The 21,246-nt window shown below is 41.5% G+C and overlaps 1 protein-coding gene across 2 annotated transcripts in view; it reads left to right on the plus strand.

The window, feature by feature from the left end:
- The window catches only part of LOC139757124 (uncharacterized), a 459,373-nt gene that overhangs the window by 151,255 nt on the left and 286,872 nt on the right, over window positions 1-21,246 (plus strand). For both annotated transcript variants that reach the window (XM_071677224.1, XM_071677223.1), the window contains exon 9: window positions 17,045-17,224. In XM_071677224.1, coding sequence (XP_071533325.1) covers window positions 17,045-17,224 — 180 coding nt within the window. The remainder of the gene's footprint in view (window positions 1-17,044; window positions 17,225-21,246) is intronic.

Genomic DNA, 21,246 nt, shown 5'->3' on the forward strand with positions numbered 1-21,246 from the left:
GAAAGAGAAGAGAGAGGCATGTGGAAGATTTTTGCAGGGAAATAATGCAAATGAGTGGGAAATGTATAAAGGAAAGAGGCAGGAGGTCAAGAGAAAGGTGCAAGAGGTGAAAACGAAGGCAAATGTGAGTTGGGGTGAGAGAGTATCATTAAATTTTAGGGAGAATAAAAAGATGTTTTGGAAGGAGGTAAATAAAGTGCATAAGACAAGGGAACAAATGGAAACTTCAGTGAAGGGGGCTAATGGGGAGGTGATAACAAGTAGTGGTGATGTGAGAAGGAGATGGAGTGAGGATTTTGAAGGTTTGTTTAATGTGTTTGATGATAGAGTGGCAGATATAGGGTGTTTTGGTTGAAGTGGTGTGCAAAGTGAGAGGGTTAGGGAGAATGATTTGGTAAACAGAGAAGAGGTAGTAAAAGCTTTGCGGAAGATGAAAGCCGGCAAGGCAGCAGTTTGGATGGTACTGCAGTGGAATTTATTAAAAAAGGGGGTGACTGTATTGTTGACTGGTTGGTAAGGTTATTTAATGTATGAATGATTCATGGTGAGGTGCCTGAGGATTGGCGGAATGCTTGCATAGTGCCATTGTACAAAGGCAAAGGGGACAAAGGTGAGTGCTCAAATTTACAGAGGTATAAGTTTGTTGAGTATTCCTGGTAAATTATATGGGAGGGTATTGATAGAGAGGGTGAAGGCATGTACAGAGCATCAATTGGGGAAGAGCAGTGGTAGAGGATTTGTGGATCAGGTGTTTGCTCTGAAAAATGTATGTGAGAAATAATTAGAAAAGCAAATGGATTTGTATGTAGCATTTATGCATCTGGAGAAGGCATATGATAGAGTTGATAGAGATGCTCTGTGGAAGGTATTAAGAATATATGGTGTGGGAGGCAAGTTGTTAGAAGCAGTGAAAAGTTTTTATTGAGGATGTAAGGCATGTGTACATGTAGGAAGAGAGGAAAGTGATTGGTTCTCAGTGAATGTAGGTTTTACAGCAGGGGTGTGTGATGTCTCCATAGTTGTTTGATTTGTTTATGGATGGGGTTGTTAGGGAGGTGAATGCAAGAGTGTTGGAAAGAGGGGCAAGTATGCAGTCTGTTGTGGATGAGAGAGCTTGGGAAGTGAGTCATTTGTTGTTCGCAGATGATACAGCGCTGGTGGCTGATTTGTGTGAGAAACTGCAGAAGCTGGTGACTGAGTTTGGTAAAGTGTATGAAAGAAGAAAGCTGAGAGTAAATGTGAATAAGAGCAAGGATATTAGGTACAGTAGGGTTGAGGGACAAGTCAATTGGGAGGTAAGTTTGAATGGAGAAAAACTGGAGGAAGTGAAGTGTTTTAGATATCTGGGAGTGGATTTGGCAGTGGATGGAACCATGGAAGCAGAAGTGAATCATAGGGTGGGGGAGGGGGCAAAAGTTCTGGGAGCCTTGAAGAATGTGTGGAAGTCGAGAACATTATCTCGGAAAGCAAGAATTAGTATGTTTGAAGGATTAGTGGTTCCAACAATGTTATATGGCTGTGAGGCATGGGCCATAGATAGAGTTGCTCGGAGGAGGGTGGATGTGCTGGAAATGAGATGTTTGAGAAGAATATGTGGTGTGAGGTGTTTGATCGAGTAAGTAATAATAGGGTAAGAGAGATGTGTGGAAATAAAAAAAGTGTGGTTGAGAGAGCAGAAGAGGGTGTTTTGAAATGGTTTGGTCACATGGAGAGAATGACTGAGGAAAGATTGATCAAGAGTATATATGTGTGCGAGTTGGAGGGAACGGGGAGAAGTGGGAGACCAAATTGGAGATGGAAAGATGGAGTGAAAAAGATTTTGAGTGATCGGGGCCTAAACATGCAGGAGGGTGAAAGGTGTGCAAGGAATAGAGTGAATTGGAACGATGTGGTAAACCGGGATCGATGTGCTGTCAATGGATTGAACTAGGGCATGTGAAGCATCTGGGGTAAACCAAGGAAAGTTCTGTGGGACCTGGATGTGGAAAGGGAGCTGTGGTTTCGGTGCATTATACATAACAGCTAGAGACTGAGTGTGAACGAATGTGGCTTTGTTGTCTTTTCCTAGCGCTACCTTGCACACATGCACTGGAAGGGGGTTGTTATTTCTTGTGTGGCGGGGTTGCGATGGGAATGAATAAGAGCAGACTATGAATTATGTACATGTGTATATATATATATGTCTGTGTAAATATATATATATATATATATATATATATATATATATATATGTTGAGATGTAAAGGCATGTATTTTTGTGTGTGTGGACATGTATGTATATACATGTGTATATGGGTGGGTTGGGCCATTCTTTCATCTGTTTCCTTGTGCTCTCTCACAAACGCAGGAGACAACGACAAATAAAATAGATAAATAAAATAAATACATTGAAGTGTATAGGTACGTATATGTGCATGTGTTTAGATTTCTGAATTTCTGAAAGGGGAAACAGGAGTCATGCGGGGAGTACTCATCCTCCTCGAAGGCTCACTTTGGGTTGTCTAAGTGTGTGTGGGTGTAACCAAGATTATGAAAAAAGGAGAGATAAGTAGTATGTTTGAGGAAAGGAATGTGGATGTTTTGGCTATGAGTGAAACGAAGCTCAAGGGTAAAGGGGAAGAGTGGTTTGGGAATGTTTTGGGAATAAAGTCAGGGGTTGGTTTGAGGACAAGAGGGAAGGAAAGAGCAGCATTTCTGAAGCAGGAGTTGTGGGAGTATGGGATAGAGTGTAAGAAAGTAAACACTAGATTGGTATGGGTAAAACTTGAAAGTGGATGGATAGAGATGGTTTGATTGTTGATGCCTATGCACTTGGTCATGAGAAGAAAGATCATGAGAGGCAAGTGTTTTGGGAGCAGCTGAGTGAGTGTGTTAGCAGCTTTGATGCATGAGACGGGTTATAGTGATGGGTGATTTGAATGCAAAGGTGAGTAATGTGGCAGTTGCTGGTATAATTGGTGTACATGAGGTGTTCGGTGTTGTAAATGGAAATGGTGAAGAGCTTGTGGATTTTTGTGCTGAAAAAGGACTGGTGATTGGGAATACCTGGTTTAAAAAGAAAGATATACATAAGTATATGGATGTCAGTAGGAGATATAGATAGAGGGTTTTTTTTTTTGTTTTTTTTGCTTTGTCGCTGTCTCCCGCGTTTGCGAGGTAGCGCAAGGAAACAGACGAAAGAAATGGCCCAACCCACCCCCATACACATGTATATACATACGTCCACACACGCAAATATACATACCTACACAGCTTTCCATGGTTTACCCCAGACGCTTCACATGCCCTGATTCAATCCACTGACAGCACGTCAACCCCGGTATACCACATCGCTCCAATTCACTCTATTCCTTGCCCTCCTTTCACCCTCCTGCATGTTCAGGCCCCGATCACACAAAATCTTCTTCACTCCATCTTTCCACCTCCAATTTGGTCTCCCTCTTCTCCTCGTTCCCTCCACCTCCGACACATATATCCTCTTGGTCAATCTTTCCTCACTCATTCTCTCCATGTGCCCAAACCATTTCAAAATACCCTCTTCTGCTCTCTTAACCACGCTCTTTTTATTTCCACACATCTCTCTTACCCTTACGTTACTTACTCGATCAAACCACCTCACACCACACATTGTCCTCAAACATCTCATTTCCAGCACATCCATCCTCCTGCGCACCACTCTATCCATAGCCCACGCCTCGCAACCATACAACATTGTTGGAACCACTATTCCTTCAAACATACCCATTTTTGCTTTCCGAGATAATGTTCTCGACTTCCACACATTCTTCAAGGCTCCCAGAATTTTCGCCCCCTCCCCCACCCTATGATCCACTTCCGCTTCCATGGTTCCATCCGCTGCCAGATCCACTCCCAGATATCTAAAACACTTCACTTCCTCCAGTTTTTCTCCATTTAAACTCACCTCCCAATCGACTTGACCCTCAACCCTACTGTACCTAATAACCTTGCTCTTATTCACATTTACTCTTAACTTTCTTCTTTCACACACTTTACCAAACTCAGTCACCAGCTTCTGCAGTTTCTCACATGAATCAGCCACCAGCGCTGTATCATCAGCGAACAACAACTGACTCACTTCCCAAGCTCTCTCATCCCCAACAGACTTCATACTTGCCCCTCTTTCCAAAACTCTTGCATTCACCTCCCTAACAACCCCATCCATAAACAAATTAAACAACCATGGAGACATCACACACCCCTGCCGCAAACCTACATTCACTGAGAACCAATCACTTTCCTCTCTTCCTACACGTACACATGCCTTACATCCTCGATAAAAACTTTTCACTGCTTCTAACAACTTGCCTCCCACACCATATATTCTTAATACCTTCCACAGAGCATCTCTATCAACTCTATCATATGCCTTCTCCAGATCCATAAATGCTACATACAAATCCATTTGCTTTTCTAAGTATTTCTCACATACATTCTTCAAAGCAAACACCTGATCCACACATCCTCTACCACTTCTGAAACCACACTGCTCTTCCCCAATCTGATGCTCTGTACATGCCTTCACCCTCTCAATCAATACCCTCCCATATAATTTACCAGGAATTTACCAGATAGAGGGTGTTATTGGTATATATGTTAGTTGATAAGCATGTAAATGAGAGACTTTTGGATGTTAATGTGCTGAGAGGGACAGCTGGAGGGATGTCTGATTACTTTCTTGTGGAGGCAAAGGTGAAGATTTGTAGAGGTTTTCAGAAAAGAAGAGAGAATGTTGGGGAGGAGAGAGTGGTGAGAGTGAAAGAGCTTGGAAAGGAGACTTGCGTGAGGAAGCACCAGGAGAGATTGAATCCAGAATGGCAAAAAATGACAGCAAATGACGTTAGGGGAGTGGGTGAGGAATGGGATGTATTTAGGGAAGCAGTGATGGCTTGCACAAAAGATGCATGAGACATGAGAAAAGTGGGATTTGGGCACATTAGAAAGGGTAGTGAGTGGTGGGATGAAGAAGTAAGATTGTTAGTGAAAGGGAAGAGAGAGGCATTAGGATGATTTTTGCAGGGAAATAGTGCAAGTGACTGGAAGATGTAAAAAAGAAAGCGACAGGAGGTCAACAGAAAGGTGCAAAGAGGGCAAATGAGAGTTTGGGTGAGAGATTATCATTTGATTATAGGGAGAATAAAAAAAAGTGTTTTGGAAAGAAGTAAATATCATGCATAAGACAAGGACAAATGGGAACATCAGCGAAAGGGGCAAATGGGGAGGTAAAAACAAGTAGTGATGAAGTGAGGAGATGGAGTGAGTATTTTGAAGGTTTGTTGAATGTGTTTGATGATAGAGTGGCAGATATAGGATGCTTTGGTCAGGGTGGTGTGCGAAGTGAGAGGGTAAGGTTTGGTAAACAGACAAGAGGAAGTAAAAGCTTTGCAGAAAATGAAAGCCAGCGAGGTGGCTGGTTTGGATGGTATTGCAGTGGAATTTATTAAAAAAGGGGATGACTGTTGTTGATTGGTTAGTAAGGCTATTCAGTGAATGTATGGATCATGGTGGAGCACCTGAAGATTGGAGGAATGCATGCATAGTGCCATTGTACAAAGACAAGGGGGATAAAGTGAGTTGTCAAATTACAGAGGCATAAGTTTGTTGAGTATTTTTGGGAAATTATTTGGGAGTGTATTGGTTGCGAGGGTAAAGGCATGTACAGAGCATCAGACTGGGGAAGAGCAGTGTGGTTTCAGAAGTGGTAGAGGATGTGTGGATCAGGTGTTTGCTTTGAAGAATGTATGTTAGAAATACTTAAACAGATTAAACACATGGATTTGTATGTAGCATTTATGGATCTGGAGAAGGCATATGATAGGGGGTTGAATGAGATGCTTTGTGGATGGTTTTGAGAGTATATGGTGTGGGAGGCACATTGCTAGAAGCAGTGAAAAGTTTTAACCAAGGATGTAAGGCATATGTATGAGTAAGAAGAGGAAAGCGATTGATTCCCAGTGAATATCGGTTTGAGTCAGGGGTGCGTGATGTCTCCATGGTTGTTTAATTTGTTTATGGATAAGGATGTTAGGGAGATGAATGCATACATAGACATATGCATATATACACATGTGTATAGTTATACTTGCTGCCTTCATCTATTCCTGTTGCCACCCCTCTGCACATGAAACAGCATCACCCCCCCCTCCAGTGAGATAGCACCAGGAAAAGAAGAAAAAAAAAAAAAAGAAGGCCACATTCATTCACACTCACTCTTTAGCTTTCATGTGTAATGTACTGAAACTAGAGCTCCCTTTCCACATCCAGGTACCACAGACCTTTCCATAGTTTACCTCAGATGCTTCACATGCCTTCATTCAATCCATTGACAGCATGTTGACCTCTTTATACCACTTTGTTCCAGTTCACTCTATTCCTTGTATACCTTTCACCCTCCTGCATGTTAAGGTCCTGATTGGTCAAAATCTTTTTCACTCCATCCTTCCATCTCTAATTTGGTCTCCCACTTCTGCTTGTTCCCTCCCCCTCTGACACATATATCCTCTTTCTCAGTCTTTGCTCACTCATTCTCTCCATGTGTCCAAACCATTTCAACACACCCTCTTCTGTTTTCTCAACCTCACTCTTTTTATTACCACACATCTCTCTTACCCTTTAATAAGTACTTAAAGGGTAAGAGAGATCAAACCACCTCACACCACACATTGCCCTCATGCATTTCATTTCCAACACATCACCTTCCTCCGCACAAACGTCTCTGAAGCCCATGCCTCGCAACCATATAACATTGTTGGAACCACTATTCCATCAAACATACCCATTTTTGCTCTTTGAGATAACGTTCTTGCCTTCCACATATTCTTCAGTGCCCTAGAACCTTCATCACCTCTCCCACCCTTTGAGTCACTTTCGCTTCCATGGTTCCATCCGCTGCTAAATCCACTCATAGATATCTAGAATACTTCTATTCTTCCAGTTTTTCTCCATTCAGACTTACCTCCCAATTAACTTGTCTCTCAGCTCTACTGAATCTAATAACCTTGCTCTTATTCACATTTACTCTCAGCTTCTTTTTTCACACACTTTACCAAACTCAGTCACCAACTTCTGCAGTTTCCCAACAACTGACTTACTTCCCAAGCTCTCACATTCAAAAGACTGCATACTTGCCCCTCTCTCTCCAAAACTCTTGCACTCACCACCCTGACAACCCCATCCATAAAAAATTAAACAACCATGGAGACATCATGCACTCCTGCTGCAAACCGACATTTACTGGGAACCAATCATTTTCCTCTTGTTTTTACTTGTACACATGCCTTACAGCCTTGATAAAAACTTTTCACTGCTCCTGGTAACTTGCCTCCCACACCATATACTCTTAATACCTTCCACAAAGCATCTCTATTAATTCTATCATATGCCTTCTCCAGATCCATAAATGCTTCATACAAATCCATCTGTATTTTTTTTTTAAGTATTTCTCACTTCCATTCTTCAAAGCAAACACCTGATCCACACATCCTCTACCACTTCTGAAACCACACTGCTCTTCCCCAATCTGATGCTTTGTATATGCCTTTACCCTCTCAATCAATACCCTCCCATATGATTTCCCAGGAGTACTCAACAAACTTATACCCCTGTAATTTGAACACTCAACTTTATCCACTTTCCCTTTGTACAGTGGCACTATGCATGCATTCTGCCAATCCTCAGGCACTTCACCATGAGCCATACATACATTGAATATCCTTACCAACCAGTCAACAACACTGTCACCCCCTTTTTGATAAATTCCACTGCAATGCCATCCAAAACCTGCTGCCTTGCTGGCTTTCACTACCTCTCTTCTCTATTTACCCTGACCCTCTCACTTTGCATACCACCTTGACCAAAACAGCCTATATCTGCCACTCTATCATGAAGCACATTCAATAAACCTTCAAAATACTCACTTCATCTCCTTCTCACTTCGCCACTACTTGTTATTACCTCCCCTTTTTGCCCCTTCACTGATGTTTCCATTTGTTCTCTTGTCTTACGCACTTTATTTACTTCCTTCCAAAACATTTTTTTATACTCCCTAAAATTTGATAATATTCTCTTATCTCAACTCTCTTTGCCCTTATTTTCACCTCTTGCACCTTTCTCTTTACCTCCTTCCTCTTTCTTTTATACATCTCCCAGTCATTCGCACTACTTCCCTGCAAAAATCGTCCAAGTGCCTCTCTCTTCCCTTTCACTAACAATCTACTTCCTCATTCCACCACTCATTACACTTTCTAATCTGGCCACCTCCCACCTTTCTCATGCCACACGCATCTTTTGCGCAAGTTATCACTGCTTCCCTAAATACATCTCATTCCTCCCCAACTTCTGTTACGTCATTTACTCTCATCTTTTTCCATTCTGCACTCAGTCTCTCCTTGTATTTCTTCACACAAGTTTCCTATCCAAGCTCACTTACTCTGACCACTCTCTTCATCCCAACATTCTCTTTTCCTTTCTGAAAACCTTTACAAATCTTCACCTTCGCCTCCACAAGATAATGATATGACATCCCTCTAGTTGCCCATCTCAGCACATTAACGTCCAAAAGTCTCTCACGCTCCTATCAATCAACACGTAATCCAATAACACTATCTCGCCTTCTCTCCTATTTGTATATGTATACTTGTGTATGTGCACTTAAGGTATGTGTACATGTAGGAAGAGAGGAAAATGATTGGTTCTCAGTGAATGTTGGTTTGCGGCAGGGGTGCGTGATATCTCCATGGTTGTTTGATTTGTGTAAGGATGGGGTTGTTAGGGAGGTGAATGCAAGAGTTTTGGAAAGAGGGGCAAGTATGCAGTCTGTTATGGATAAGAGAGCTTGGGATGTGAGTCAGATGCTGTTCGCTGATGATACAGCGTTGATGGATGGTTTGGGTGAGAGACTGCAGAAGCTGGTGACTGAGTTTGGTAAAGTGTGTGAAAGAAGAAAGCTGAGAGTAAATGTGAATAAGAGCAAGGTTATTAGGTACAGTAAGGTTGAGGGACAAGTCAATTGGGAGGTAAGTTTGAATGGTGAAAAACTGGAGGAAATGAAGTGTTTTAGATATCTGGGAGTGGATTTGGCAGTGGATGGAAACATGGAAGCGGAAGTGAATCGTAGGGTGGGGAAGGGGGCGAAAGTTCTGGGAGTGTTGAAAAATGTGTGGATGTCGAGAACATTATCTCAGAAAGCAAAAGTGGGTATGTTTGAAGGAATAGGGGTTCCAACAATGTTATATGGTTGCGAGGTATGGGCTGTAGATAGAGTTGTGCGGAGTAGGGTGCATGTGCTGGAAATGAGATGTTTGAGGACAATATGCGGTGTGAGGTGGTTTGATGTAGTAAGTAATGAAAGGTAAGAGAGATGTGTGGTAATAAAAAGAGTGTGGTTGAGAGACCAGAAGAGGGTGTTTTGAAATGGTTTGGTCACATGGAGAGAATGAGTGAGGAAAGATTGACCGAGAGGATATATGTGTCGGAGGTGGAGGGAACGAGGAGAAGTGGGAGACCAAATTGGAGGTGGAAAAATGGAGTGAAAAAGACTTTGAGTGATCAGTGCTTGAACATGCAGGAGGGTGAAAGGCATGCAAGGAATAGAGTGAATTAGAAAGATGTGGTACACCGGGGTCAACGTGCTGTTAATGGATTGAACCAGGGCATGTGAAGCGTCTGGGGTAAACCATGGAAAGTTGTGTGGGGCCTGGATGTGGAAAGGGAGCTGTGGTTTCGGTGCATTATAACATGACGGCTAGAGACTGAATGTGAATGAATGTGGCCTTTGTTGTCTTTTCCTAGCGCTACCTTGCGCACATGAGCAGGAAGGGGGTTTTTATCTCATGTGTGGCAGGGTGGCGTTGGGAATAAATAAAGGCAGACAGCATGAATTATGTGCATGTGGGGATAGGGGAGAAAGAATACTTCCCATGCATTCCTCAAGTGTCGTAGAAGGCGGCTAAAAGGGACGGGAGCAGGGGGCTAGAAACCCTTCCCTCTTGTATTTTAACTTTCTAAAAGGGGAAACAGAAGAAGGAGTCACATGGGGAGTGCTCATCCTCCTCGAAGGCTCAGATTGGGGTCCCTAAATGTGTGTGATATAACTAAGATGAGAAAAAAGGAGAGATAGGTGGCATGTTTGAGGAAAGGAACCTGGATGTTTTGGCTCTGAGTGAAACAAAGCTCAGGGGTAAAGGGGAAGAGTGGTTTGGGAATGTCTTGGGAGTAAAGTCAGGGGCTAGTAAGAGGACAAGAGCAAGGGAAGGAGTAACACTACTGCTGAAACAGGAGTGGTGGGAGTATGTGATAGAGTGTAAGAAAGTAAATCTAGATTGATATGGGTAAAACTGAATGTTGATGGAGAGAGATGGGTGATTATTGGTGCATATGCACCTGGGCAAGAGAAGAAAGATCATTAGAGGCAAGTGTTTTGGGAGCAGCTGAATGAGTGTGTTAGTGGTTTTGATGCACGAGACTGGGTTATAGTGATGGGTGATTTGAATGCAAAGGTGAGTAATGTGGCAGTTGAGGGAATAATTGGTATCCATGGGGTGTTCAGTGTTGTAAATGGAAATGGTGAAGAGCTTGTAGATTTATGTGCTGAAAAAGGACTGGTGATTGGGAATACCTGGTTTAAAAAGAGAGATATACATAAGTATACGTATGTAAGTAGGAGAGATGGACATAGAGCATTATTGGATTACGTGTTAATTGATAGGCACGTGAAAGAGAGGCTTTTGGATGTTAATGTGCTGAGAGGTGCAACTGGAGGGATGTCTGATCATTATGTTGTGGAGGCAAAGGTGAAGGTTTTTAGAGGTTTTCAGAAAAGAAGAGAGAATGTTGGGGTGAAGAGAGTGGTGAGAGTAAGCGAGCTTGGGAAGGAGACTTGTGTGAGGAAGTACCAGGAGAGACTGAGTACAGAATGGAAAAAGGTGAGAAGAAAGGAGGTAAGGGGAGTGGGGGAGGAATGAGATGTATTTAGGGAAGCAGTGATGGCTTGCACAAAAGATGCTTGAGGCATGAGAAGCGTGGGAGGTGGGCAGATTAGAAAGGATAGTGAGTGGTGGGATGAAGAAGTAAGATGATTAGTGAAAGAAAGAGAGAGGCATTTGGACGATTTTTGCAGGGAAATAATGCAAATGAGTGGGAGATGTATAAAAGAAAGAGGCAGGAGGTCAAGAGAAAGATGCGAGAGGTGAAAAAGAGGGCAAATAAGAGCTGGGGTGAGAGAGTATCATCAAATTTTAGGGAGAATAAAAAGATGTTTTGGAAGGAGGTAAATAAAGTGCTTAAGACAAGGGAACAAGTGAGAACTTCAGTGAAAGGGGTTAATGGGGAGATGATAACAAGTAGTGGTGATGTGAGAGGGAGATGGAGTGAGTATTTTGAAGGTTTGTTGAATGTGTTTGATGATAGAGTGGCAGATATAGGGTGTTTTGGTTGAGGTGGTGTGCAAGGTGAGAGGATTAGGGAGAATGATTTGGTAAACAGAGAAGAGGTAGTAAAAGCTTTGCGGAAGATTAAAGCCGGCAAGGCAGCAGGTTTGGATGGTACTGCAGTGGAATTTATTAAAAAAGGAGGTGACTCTCTCTCTCTCTCTCTCTCTCTCTCTCTCTCTCTCTCTCTCTCTCTCTCTCTCTCTCTCTCTCTCTCTCTCTGGATGAGATTACCAGGGTCCCCACACCACCGGGAAAATGGGAAAAACCTGGGAATTTTATTTGAGGTGCTGCCGGCTGGGAAAAGACCTGGAAAACACGTAAAATTGAAAATGTCCGGGAAAAACCCTTGAAACAGAATCTAGGAAAAGGTTACTTCCCTTGGGTCTCATTCCTCCCTCGCTTTCGTACCCTGAATATACTTTATTGCTACATTGCGGCTTTTTTGTGGGGCGAGTTGTATGGTACGAATCGAACTGAAATCGCGGTCTCGATAGCGCTTGCTCACATCTGTTATGGAGTAATGAAAGCAGTGGTTAATAATGATCATGATGGCCAATTTTTGAAAAAAACATGCTTTGCATTTGCTAAGTCAACTCTTATTGACTCAGATTGGGTTAAAGTCTTTTTTTCCCAATGCAGTATCGTTAAATACAAATACGTTTAAAGACTGCGAAATTTTTAAAAATATCGCATGTTTATTTTCAAAGCATTTAGTTAGCATTGAATTGGAACCAAGAACTTTACAAGGGAGAAACAATTTTAAGAGGAAGTTACGGATGAATATTGCAAGGAAATAGCTAACACTAAAATTATTGAATCTTTAAAATTGAAAGGGCTTTTTATTTGAGTCCAAAACAGGTTGTTGACATTATAGAACGAAATCCTAATCGAAGACTATTCTCCTTTACGCCAAGGTGTATTAACTCTTTGTCTGAATGGATTGGCATTTTTATTCAGTACAGCCATAGGCTGAAATTTGGTGAAGATTTTTTTCACTTCTACAAATATGTAGATTATGGCTACAGTTCCTCGTGCTACAATAGAATGTAAGACTCTGCCCCTCAGTGGGCATCTATGGACCTTTTGGATGAAGACTGTTTAACAGAAGTTTTCTACATGTCAGGAAGTGAATCAAACGACAGTGATGCAACTGACATTTTTCCAGACTTAGATAATGATTTATAGACAGAAGATAATTTTGAAAAAACCCTGAAGGTAAGTAGTATACCCTAAAATACCGTGTTGAAAAATCACCCTAAAAGCATCATGATTAAGCCAAAAAATATGCTGAAAAAAGTGCACATTGTCTCATTTTATTCATAATACCCTAGTCATTTTACCTCCACTCAATGATTTGTTGGTAAATATGAGTCATCATGTTGTACATCCATCTGTTTTTGTAAAAGAAAACTTGATTTAAGGGCCTATTTATTTGGAGTACCTTCAAAATAACAAACTTTGAAAATATACACACAATTTGTACATGTAAATGAACTTTGGCAATGATAAGAGGAGTCTGAGCATTAAGTTTCACAACTGTATAGCTCATTAGAATTATTTGAAATTTGGAATGCAGCTTTACTCTCATGATGAGTTGTATCATGTATGATGTTACAATAACTTTCTTGAGAGTATGGTTGATGAAAATGAATTTTTACCAAACTTAGAATAATGGTGATCTTTATGGAAATCCTTTGAATGCTATAGATTTCCAATGTTTTAGGTAAATGGCCTTAGTCACAGTGCTGAGTCAGAAAATTTCTGTATCATGCAAATTGGTCATCTTGTGGCTTATAAAGCATTGAAAGCCAGCCTCATACAGAAAGCTCTTGATAGTCCTGTCAATACAAGTCCAATCCTAAATCATTAGAACTAACATGGTAACTAAGTTATAAATGTGTTCAATAGAACAAACACAGACCAATGATCAGTGTTATCCAGATGGTTTGTCCATTAAAGTCCATTTAAGATTAAGTGGGCTGAAAACCCTGTAGAAAATATCCTGGAAAACATTTACAGATCCTGGAAATATCCTGGAAAAAGCCTTGAATTTTATGTCAGTAAAAGAGTGGGAGCATCGGATTGGGGAAGAGCAGTGTGGTTTCGGAGGTGGTGGAGGATGTGTGGATCGGGTGTTTGCTTTGAAGAATGTATGTGAGAAATACTTAGAAAAGCAAAGGGATTTGTATGTAGCATTTGTGGATCTGGAGAAGGCATATGATAGAGTTGATGGAGATGCTCTGTGGAGGGTATTAAGAATATATGGTGTGGGAGGAGGGTTGTTGGGAGCAGTGAGGGGTTTTTGTCGAGGATGTGGGGCATGTGTGCGTGTAGGAGGAGAGGAAGGTGATTGGTTCTTGGTGAATGTAGGTTTGCGGCGGGGGTGTGTGATGTCTCCGTGGTTGTTTAGTTTGTTTGTGGATGGGGTTGTTGGGGAGGTGAATGCAAGAGTTTTGGAAAGAGGGGCAAGTATGAAGTCTGTTGGGGATGAGAGAGCTTGGGAAGTGAGTCAGTTGTTGTTCGCTGATGATGCAGCGCTGGTGGCTGATTCATGTGGGAAACTGCAGAAGCTGGTGACTGAGTTTGGTAAAGTGTGTGGAAGAAGAAAGTTGGGAGTGGATGTGAATAGGAGCAAGGTTGTTGGGTGCAGTGGGGTTGGGGGTCAAGTCGGTTGGGAGGTGAGTTTGAATGGAGAGGGGCTGGGGGGGGTGGGGTGTTTTGGATGTCTGGGAGTGGATCTGGCAGCGGATGGAACCATGGAAGCGGAAGTGGATCATAGGGTGGGGGAGGGGGCGAAAATTCTGGGGGCCTTGAAGAATGTGTGGAAGTCGAGAACATTATCTCGGAAAGCAAAAATGGGTATGTTTGAAGGAATAGTGGTTCCAACAATGTTGTATGGTTGCGAGGCGTGGGCTATGGATAGAGTTGTGCGCAGGAGGATGGATGTGCTGGAAATGAGATGTTTGAGGACAATGTGTGGTGTGAGGTGGTTTGATCGAGTGAGTAACGTAAGGGTAAGAGAGATGTGTGGAAATAAAAAGAGCGTGGTTGAGAGAGCAGAAGAGGGTGTTTTGAAGTGGTTTGGGCACATGGAGAGGATGAGTGAGGAAAGATTGACCAAGAGGATATATGTGTCGGAGGTGGAGGGAGCAAGGAGAAGAGGGAGACCAAATTGGAGGTGGAAAGATGGAGTGAAAAAGATTTTGTGTGATCGGGGCCTGAACATGCAGGAGGGTGAAAGGAGGGCAAGGAATAGAGTGAATTGGAGTGATGTGGTATACCGGGGTTGACGTGCTGTCAGTGGATTGAATCAAGGCATGTGAAGCGTCTGGGGTAAACCATGGAAAGCTGTGTAGGTATGTATATTTGCGTGTGTGGACGTATGATATACATGTGTATGGGGGGGGTTGGTCCATTTCTTTCGTCTGTTTCCTTGCGCTACCTCGCAAACGCGGGAGACAGCGACAAAGTATAAAAAAAAAAAAAAAAAAGAGTGGGAACCCTGGATTACTTATGAAGGTTTTGGGTAATGTCCAGACTCCCTTGTTAGACAGTATTTTAGCTAGATTTCTGCCATTTATACTAGTGTTGCACTGAGTTTGCTGTCATTAAAGGCAAACATTTTCTCTGGTTTTCTGTAAGTTCTCCTTCCTTCATATGTGTGTTTTTTCAGATGCTTATAGGGTTCAGTCCATGGGTTTTGAAGAATAGATATCTGTTCCTGGACTGACAGTAGAATCTTTTGATCATCATTATAGTTTCTCTACACATCCCCCTCTATTTTCTTTTCCAAAATCTTTTTCTTGTTTCTGAATAGTAAAAGCACTAAGGCTGACACCAACAATCAGTAAATGCCTAAGGGATGGAGAGGAGTGCACTATCACAGTAAAGCTGTTATGCCTTATAGTTTGGGTGGTTGCTGAATGATTTTTAAGTTCCATGGACAAGCATCACTCAACCTGATATGCTTTAAGGCTGTCAAAGGAAGAGAATCCTCATGTATTCTGTCTGAAGTAGTGGGGTGTTAGATTATAGCAAAGTCTGTCAAATGTTTGTAGGGCTTTGTCTTTCCTCTTTTTTCTTTTCCATCCCTCCTTTTTTTCCTCTTCAACTTGAACCTCCTTATCTGTGTCTAATGATGCTTTTGAAATTTCTTTTACAGTTATTGGAAATTAATGGGGGATTTATTATGTTTACTTTCAGTTTCTTTTTAAAGTCTTTTGAAGGAGACTTGAGATATTGTGCCATACAGTTTTTGATAATGATTTCATATCCTTCCATAACTGGCTTACTGAATTTTGAGATTTTGATTTATCAATATGAAGTGAAAATAAGTGGATAGAGGTTAATAAAGTCAAAGCGAGTTGTGTGATGTTGAAGAGATTAGTTGAAAAAGTAAGTGTTGGAAAACTGAGTTGGTGTAGATATCTGGAAGAAATTTTTTGAAGAATTTATTTGCACTGGATGATGTGGATATTTATTAATGCAGGGGATGACCAAGGATAAGGCAGAAAGATAAGAGAGGATGAATGTGAATTTAAGAAAGAAACCATTATGTTGGAACACAAAAGGCAAGAAATAGAGTGAATTGGAGTCATGTGGTATACAGGGGTTGACGTGCTGTCAGTGGATTGAAGCAAGGCATGTGAAGCGTCTGGGGTAAACCATGGAAAGCTGTGTAGGTATGTATATTTGCGTGTCTGGATGTGTGTATGTACATGTGTATGGGGGGGGGGGGGGCCATTTCTTTCGTCTGTTTCCTTGCGCTACCTCGCAAACGCGGGAGACAGCGACAAAGTATAAAAAAAAAAAAAAAAAAAAAAAAAACAAAAGGTTGTGCATGAGCAACTCAGCAATAAAGTAGATAGACTCCATATGACAGAGTTACCCATAAATTCAAGTGTTTATGGATATTGTTTCTGCATTCTGTAAGTATGCAGCATTTGTAGTGTGTAGCAGAGGGGCATTACATCCACTGAATCTCTTGATGACAGTTTCTCATCATGTGCTCCTTTGTGGTGTCCTTTATGTTTCCATTCACCCCTGTTAAGTACATTTTATTCTTAATTCCATTGGGAAACCAAGGAGGAGGTGTAAGGATAAAGTGAAAGATTCTCTGAGTGTTCATGAGGGTGTGAAGTATGCAAAGGATAGAACAAATAATAGCAATGTGGTACATTGGACAACTAGTGTATTCTGGTTTCTGTGCATTATACATGACAGAGTGTGGATGGTAGTGAATGAGGCTATGTCTTTTTCTGTTCCTGGAGCTACCTTTCAAACACAGAAGATGGCAAATAAGTATGAAAAGAAATCGATTATGTGAACATTGTATGTATGTATGGGGCTCAAATGCTTAACCTTTTAAGCTTTTTATTTACTTCATACAGGTTTATCTCCTGGATTTTCTCTTGATTAATGTTTCCCTTTTCCTTGTTTCACAACCATCTTAGAAGAAAGTACATTCACGTACCTGCATTGTTGGTTATTGCACTGTTACAGATTAGCATTTCATAATTATTCATGTATAAGAAGGGGCTGTAACTAGTCTTCAGTAGCCTGTTGATTGTAATATGTTCATTTTCTTCTGTTATTAGGAGCACTTCACGTGTGAGTGAGTATGAGCAACAGGGAGGTGAAATGCAAGAGAGTAAAATGACTAGCTCAGGTGGATCAGTTGTACGCTGTCTACTTGAGGAAGCAATTGGTGATGAGGAAGCCGCCAGTGGAGCATCTTCCCCACCAGAGAGGGAGCACTCACCTTCATCTTCAGAACGGTAATCTGTCAATTATATTCATATGTCTCTCACAACATTCCCCTCGTGAACTGCCCTTTGTAAGGATGGCTATGGCAGAAAAGTTTTCAGGCTGTCCCAGCATGCTCCATCACCTCTAAATTATGCTGGATCTTCCTTCCAGTGCATGAATATTCTCTCATTTCCCCTAATCAAGATGCTGGCTGACTTATCCTTAACCTGTTTCCTTTGTCTCACTAATGTGAATTTTCGTTACCAGTTTATTATCATGTATACCTTTCATTAACTAAACCAGTTACATACAGATAATCATCATAATCTGCTCTGAGACATCACACACTTCTTTTTTTCTTCTCGAATATCACACATACATACAACACACCTTCAATTATCTCATATGCTAACACTGCATTCATCTTTCAAATCGCTCATTTCATCAGCCTGAATCCAAGAACTTTCATCTCCCTTCCTTGTCCATATTTTACACCTTTTGTTTAGGGGATGTCCTTGTTTTACACCTTTTATTTAGGGGTTGACAGATATGTGCTTCCCCTTGGCTCATTTTTAGCTCTACTGCTGAGCTATTTGTCACCACTTTATATTCATCATTGTTGTCTGTGCTCTTTACTTGCCACCATCCTTTTAGTTAGCACTCTTCTGTACACCTTACCTGGTACAGTCCACAAACTTTAATTAAAACATTCACTTTTGTTCTCCTTGCCCTTATGCACTGGCACTGTACATGTGAATAGGAATGCTAGTTATTGGGAGATGTACAGATGAAACTGGAAGGAGGTCAGAAGGAAGCTGCAGGAGCTTGAAAATATGGCTGATAAGAGTTGGGGTGAGCAAGTATCAGCAAACTTAAAGGAGAATAATGAAATGTTTAGTAAGGAGGTTAATAGCATGAGAAAAACAAGAGAACAAGTGTGAGCATCAGTGAAGGGGGCAAATGTTGAAATGTTAAGAGGATGAGTGAGGGTTTTAAGGGATTGTTTGAATGTGTTTGATGACATGATGACAGATGCAGAATGTTTTGGATGTGGATAACGGAAAGTTAGACTCATGGTAATTAGTTTGGAGTAAAGAGAAGGTGAAGTGTAGTAAAGCAACTGAAGTGAATGAGATTGCAGTTGAATTTTTTAAGAATTTTCAGTTTATGTATGGGTCATGATAAGGTGCCTGAGGATTAGTGGATTGGCTGTATTTTATTTTGTTTAAAGGCAAGGGGAAGAAAAGTGAGTATTTGAATTACAGAGGTATAAGTTTGTTGAAAGCACCTGACAAGTTTTATGGGAGAGTGGTGATTGAGAAGTTCATGGCATACACAGAGCTTCAGGTTAGGGAAGAACAGTATGGTTTCAGGAGCACAGTGATGCCGGCCATTATGATTTTGATGGGAACTTTGACTTCAAGACCATGCTGTGTATTACATTTGTTGTATTAAAACTTATGATTTAAAAAAAGATCATCATTCATCAATTTTAATGTCAGATGATATACCATAAGGTACTGTTATTCATGACTTAACCAGGTCTGTCCATCATATTGAAAATGGAAAGTCTTCTGTAACCTTAAAATTACTTTGATCTAAAGTATATTTTTTTACTATTATACTTTGTTGCTGTCTCCCGCATTAGCAAGTTAATGCAAGGGAACAGATGAAAGAATGGCCCAACCCACCCTCATGTATATGCATAAACGCCCACACATGCACATATACATACCTATACGTTTCAAAGTATACATACATATACATACATATCCCTGGGGATGGGGGGAAAGAATACTTCCCACATATTCCCTGCGTGTCGTAGAAGGCGACTAAAAGGGGAGGGAGCGGGGGGCTGGAAATCCTCCCCTCTTGTTTTTTTTTTTAATTTTCCAAAAGAAGGAACAGAGAACGAGGCCAGGTGAGGATATTCCCATCGGAGGCCCAGTCCTCTGTTCTTAACGCTACCTTGCTAACGCGGGAAATGTCGAATAGTATGAAAGAAAGAAAGACATACACAGACATATACATATATACGCATGTACATATTCATACTTGCTGCCTTCATCCATTCCCATCACCATCCCGCGACACATGAAATGGCTCCCCCCCCTCCTCCCGTGCTCACGTGAGGTAGCACTAGGAAAAGAAAACAAAGGCCACATTCATTCACACTCAGTCTCTGGCTGTCATGTGTAATGCACCAAAACCACAGCTCCCTTTCCACATCCAGGCTCCACAAAACTTTCCATGGTTTACCCCAGACGCTTCAAATGCCCTGGTTCAATCCATTGACAGCATGTCGACCCCAGTATACCACATAGTTCCAATTCATCCTCTTATATGTTCAGGTCCCGATTGCTCAAAATCTTTTTCACTCCATCCTTCCACCTTTAATTTGGTCTCCCACTTCTCATTCCCTCTACATCTGACACATATTGTCATTGTCAATCTTTCCTCACTCATTCTCTCCATGTGACCAAACCATTTCAATACACCCTCTTCTGCTCTCTCAACCACATTCTTTTTATTACCACACATCTCTCTTACCCTTTCATTACATACTTGATCAAACCACCTCACACCAGATATTGTTCTCAAACATCTCATTTCCAACACATCCACCCTCCTCTGCACAGCCCTATCTATAACCCATGCCTTGCAGTAATATAACATTGTTGGAACCACTTTTCCTTCAAACATACCAATTTTTGCTGTTCAAGATAATATTCTTACCTTCCACACATTCTTCAGTGCTCCGAGAACCTTCGCCCCCTCCCCCACCCTTTGACTCACTTCCACTTCCATGGTTCCATTCGCTGCTAAATCCACTTTAATATATCTAAAACACTTCACTTCCACCAGTTTTTCTCCATTCAAACTTACCGCCCAGTTGACTTGTCCCTCAACCCTACTGTACCTAATAATTAACTTGCTCTTATTCACATTTACTCTCAGCTTTCTTTTTTCACACACTTTACTAAACTCAGTCACCAGCTTCTGCAGTTTCTTATCCAAATCAGCCACCAGCGCTGCATCACCAGCAAACAACAACTGACTCACTTCCCAAGCCCTCTCATCCACAACAGACTTGCCCCTCTCTCCAAAACTCTTACATTCACCTCCTTAACAACCCCATCCATAAACAAAATAAACAACCATGGAGACATCATGCACCCCTGCTGCAAACCGACATTCACTGGGAAACAGTCACTTTCCTCTCTTTCTACTTACACACATGCCTTACATCCTTGATCAAAACTTTTCACTGCTTCTAACAACTAACCTCCCACACCATGAACTCTTAATGCCTTCCATAATGCTCCTCTATGAATTCTATCTATGCCTTCTCCAGATCCATAAATGCTACAAACAAATCCATTTCTTTTTCTAAGTATTTCTCATGTACATTCCTCAAAGCAAACACTTGATCCACACATCCTCTACCACTTCTGAAACCACACTGCTCTTCCCCAGTCTGATGCTCTGTACATGCCTTCACCCTCTCAATCAATACCCTGCCATATAATTTACCAGGAATACTCAACAAACTTATACCACTGTAACTTGATTACTCACCTTTATACCCTTTGCCTTTGTACAGTGGCACTATGCATGCATTCTGCCAATCCTCAGACCATACATATTTTGAATATCCTTACCAACCAGTCAACAATACAGTCACCCCCTTTTTTAATAAATTCCACTGAAATACCATCCAAACCCGCCGCCTTGCTGGCTTTCTTCTTCCGCATAGGTTTCACAACCTCTTCTCTTGCCAAACCATTCTCCCTGACCCTTTCACTTCTCACACCACTTCAATCAAAACATCCTGTATCTGCCACTCTGTCATCAAACACATTCAACAAATCTTCAAAATACTCACTCCATCTCCTTCTCACTTCATCACTACTTGTTATTACCTCCCCATTAGCTCCCTTCACCAGTGTTCCCATTTGTTCTCTTGTCTTATGCACTTTCTTTACCTCCTTCCAAAACATCTTTTTATTCTCCCTAAAATTTAATGATGCTCTCTCACACCAACTCTCAG

The sequence above is a fragment of the Panulirus ornatus genome, chromosome 24, assembly GCF_036320965.1.
Source record: "Panulirus ornatus isolate Po-2019 chromosome 24, ASM3632096v1, whole genome shotgun sequence".
Taxonomy (NCBI): domain Eukaryota; kingdom Metazoa; phylum Arthropoda; class Malacostraca; order Decapoda; family Palinuridae; genus Panulirus; species Panulirus ornatus.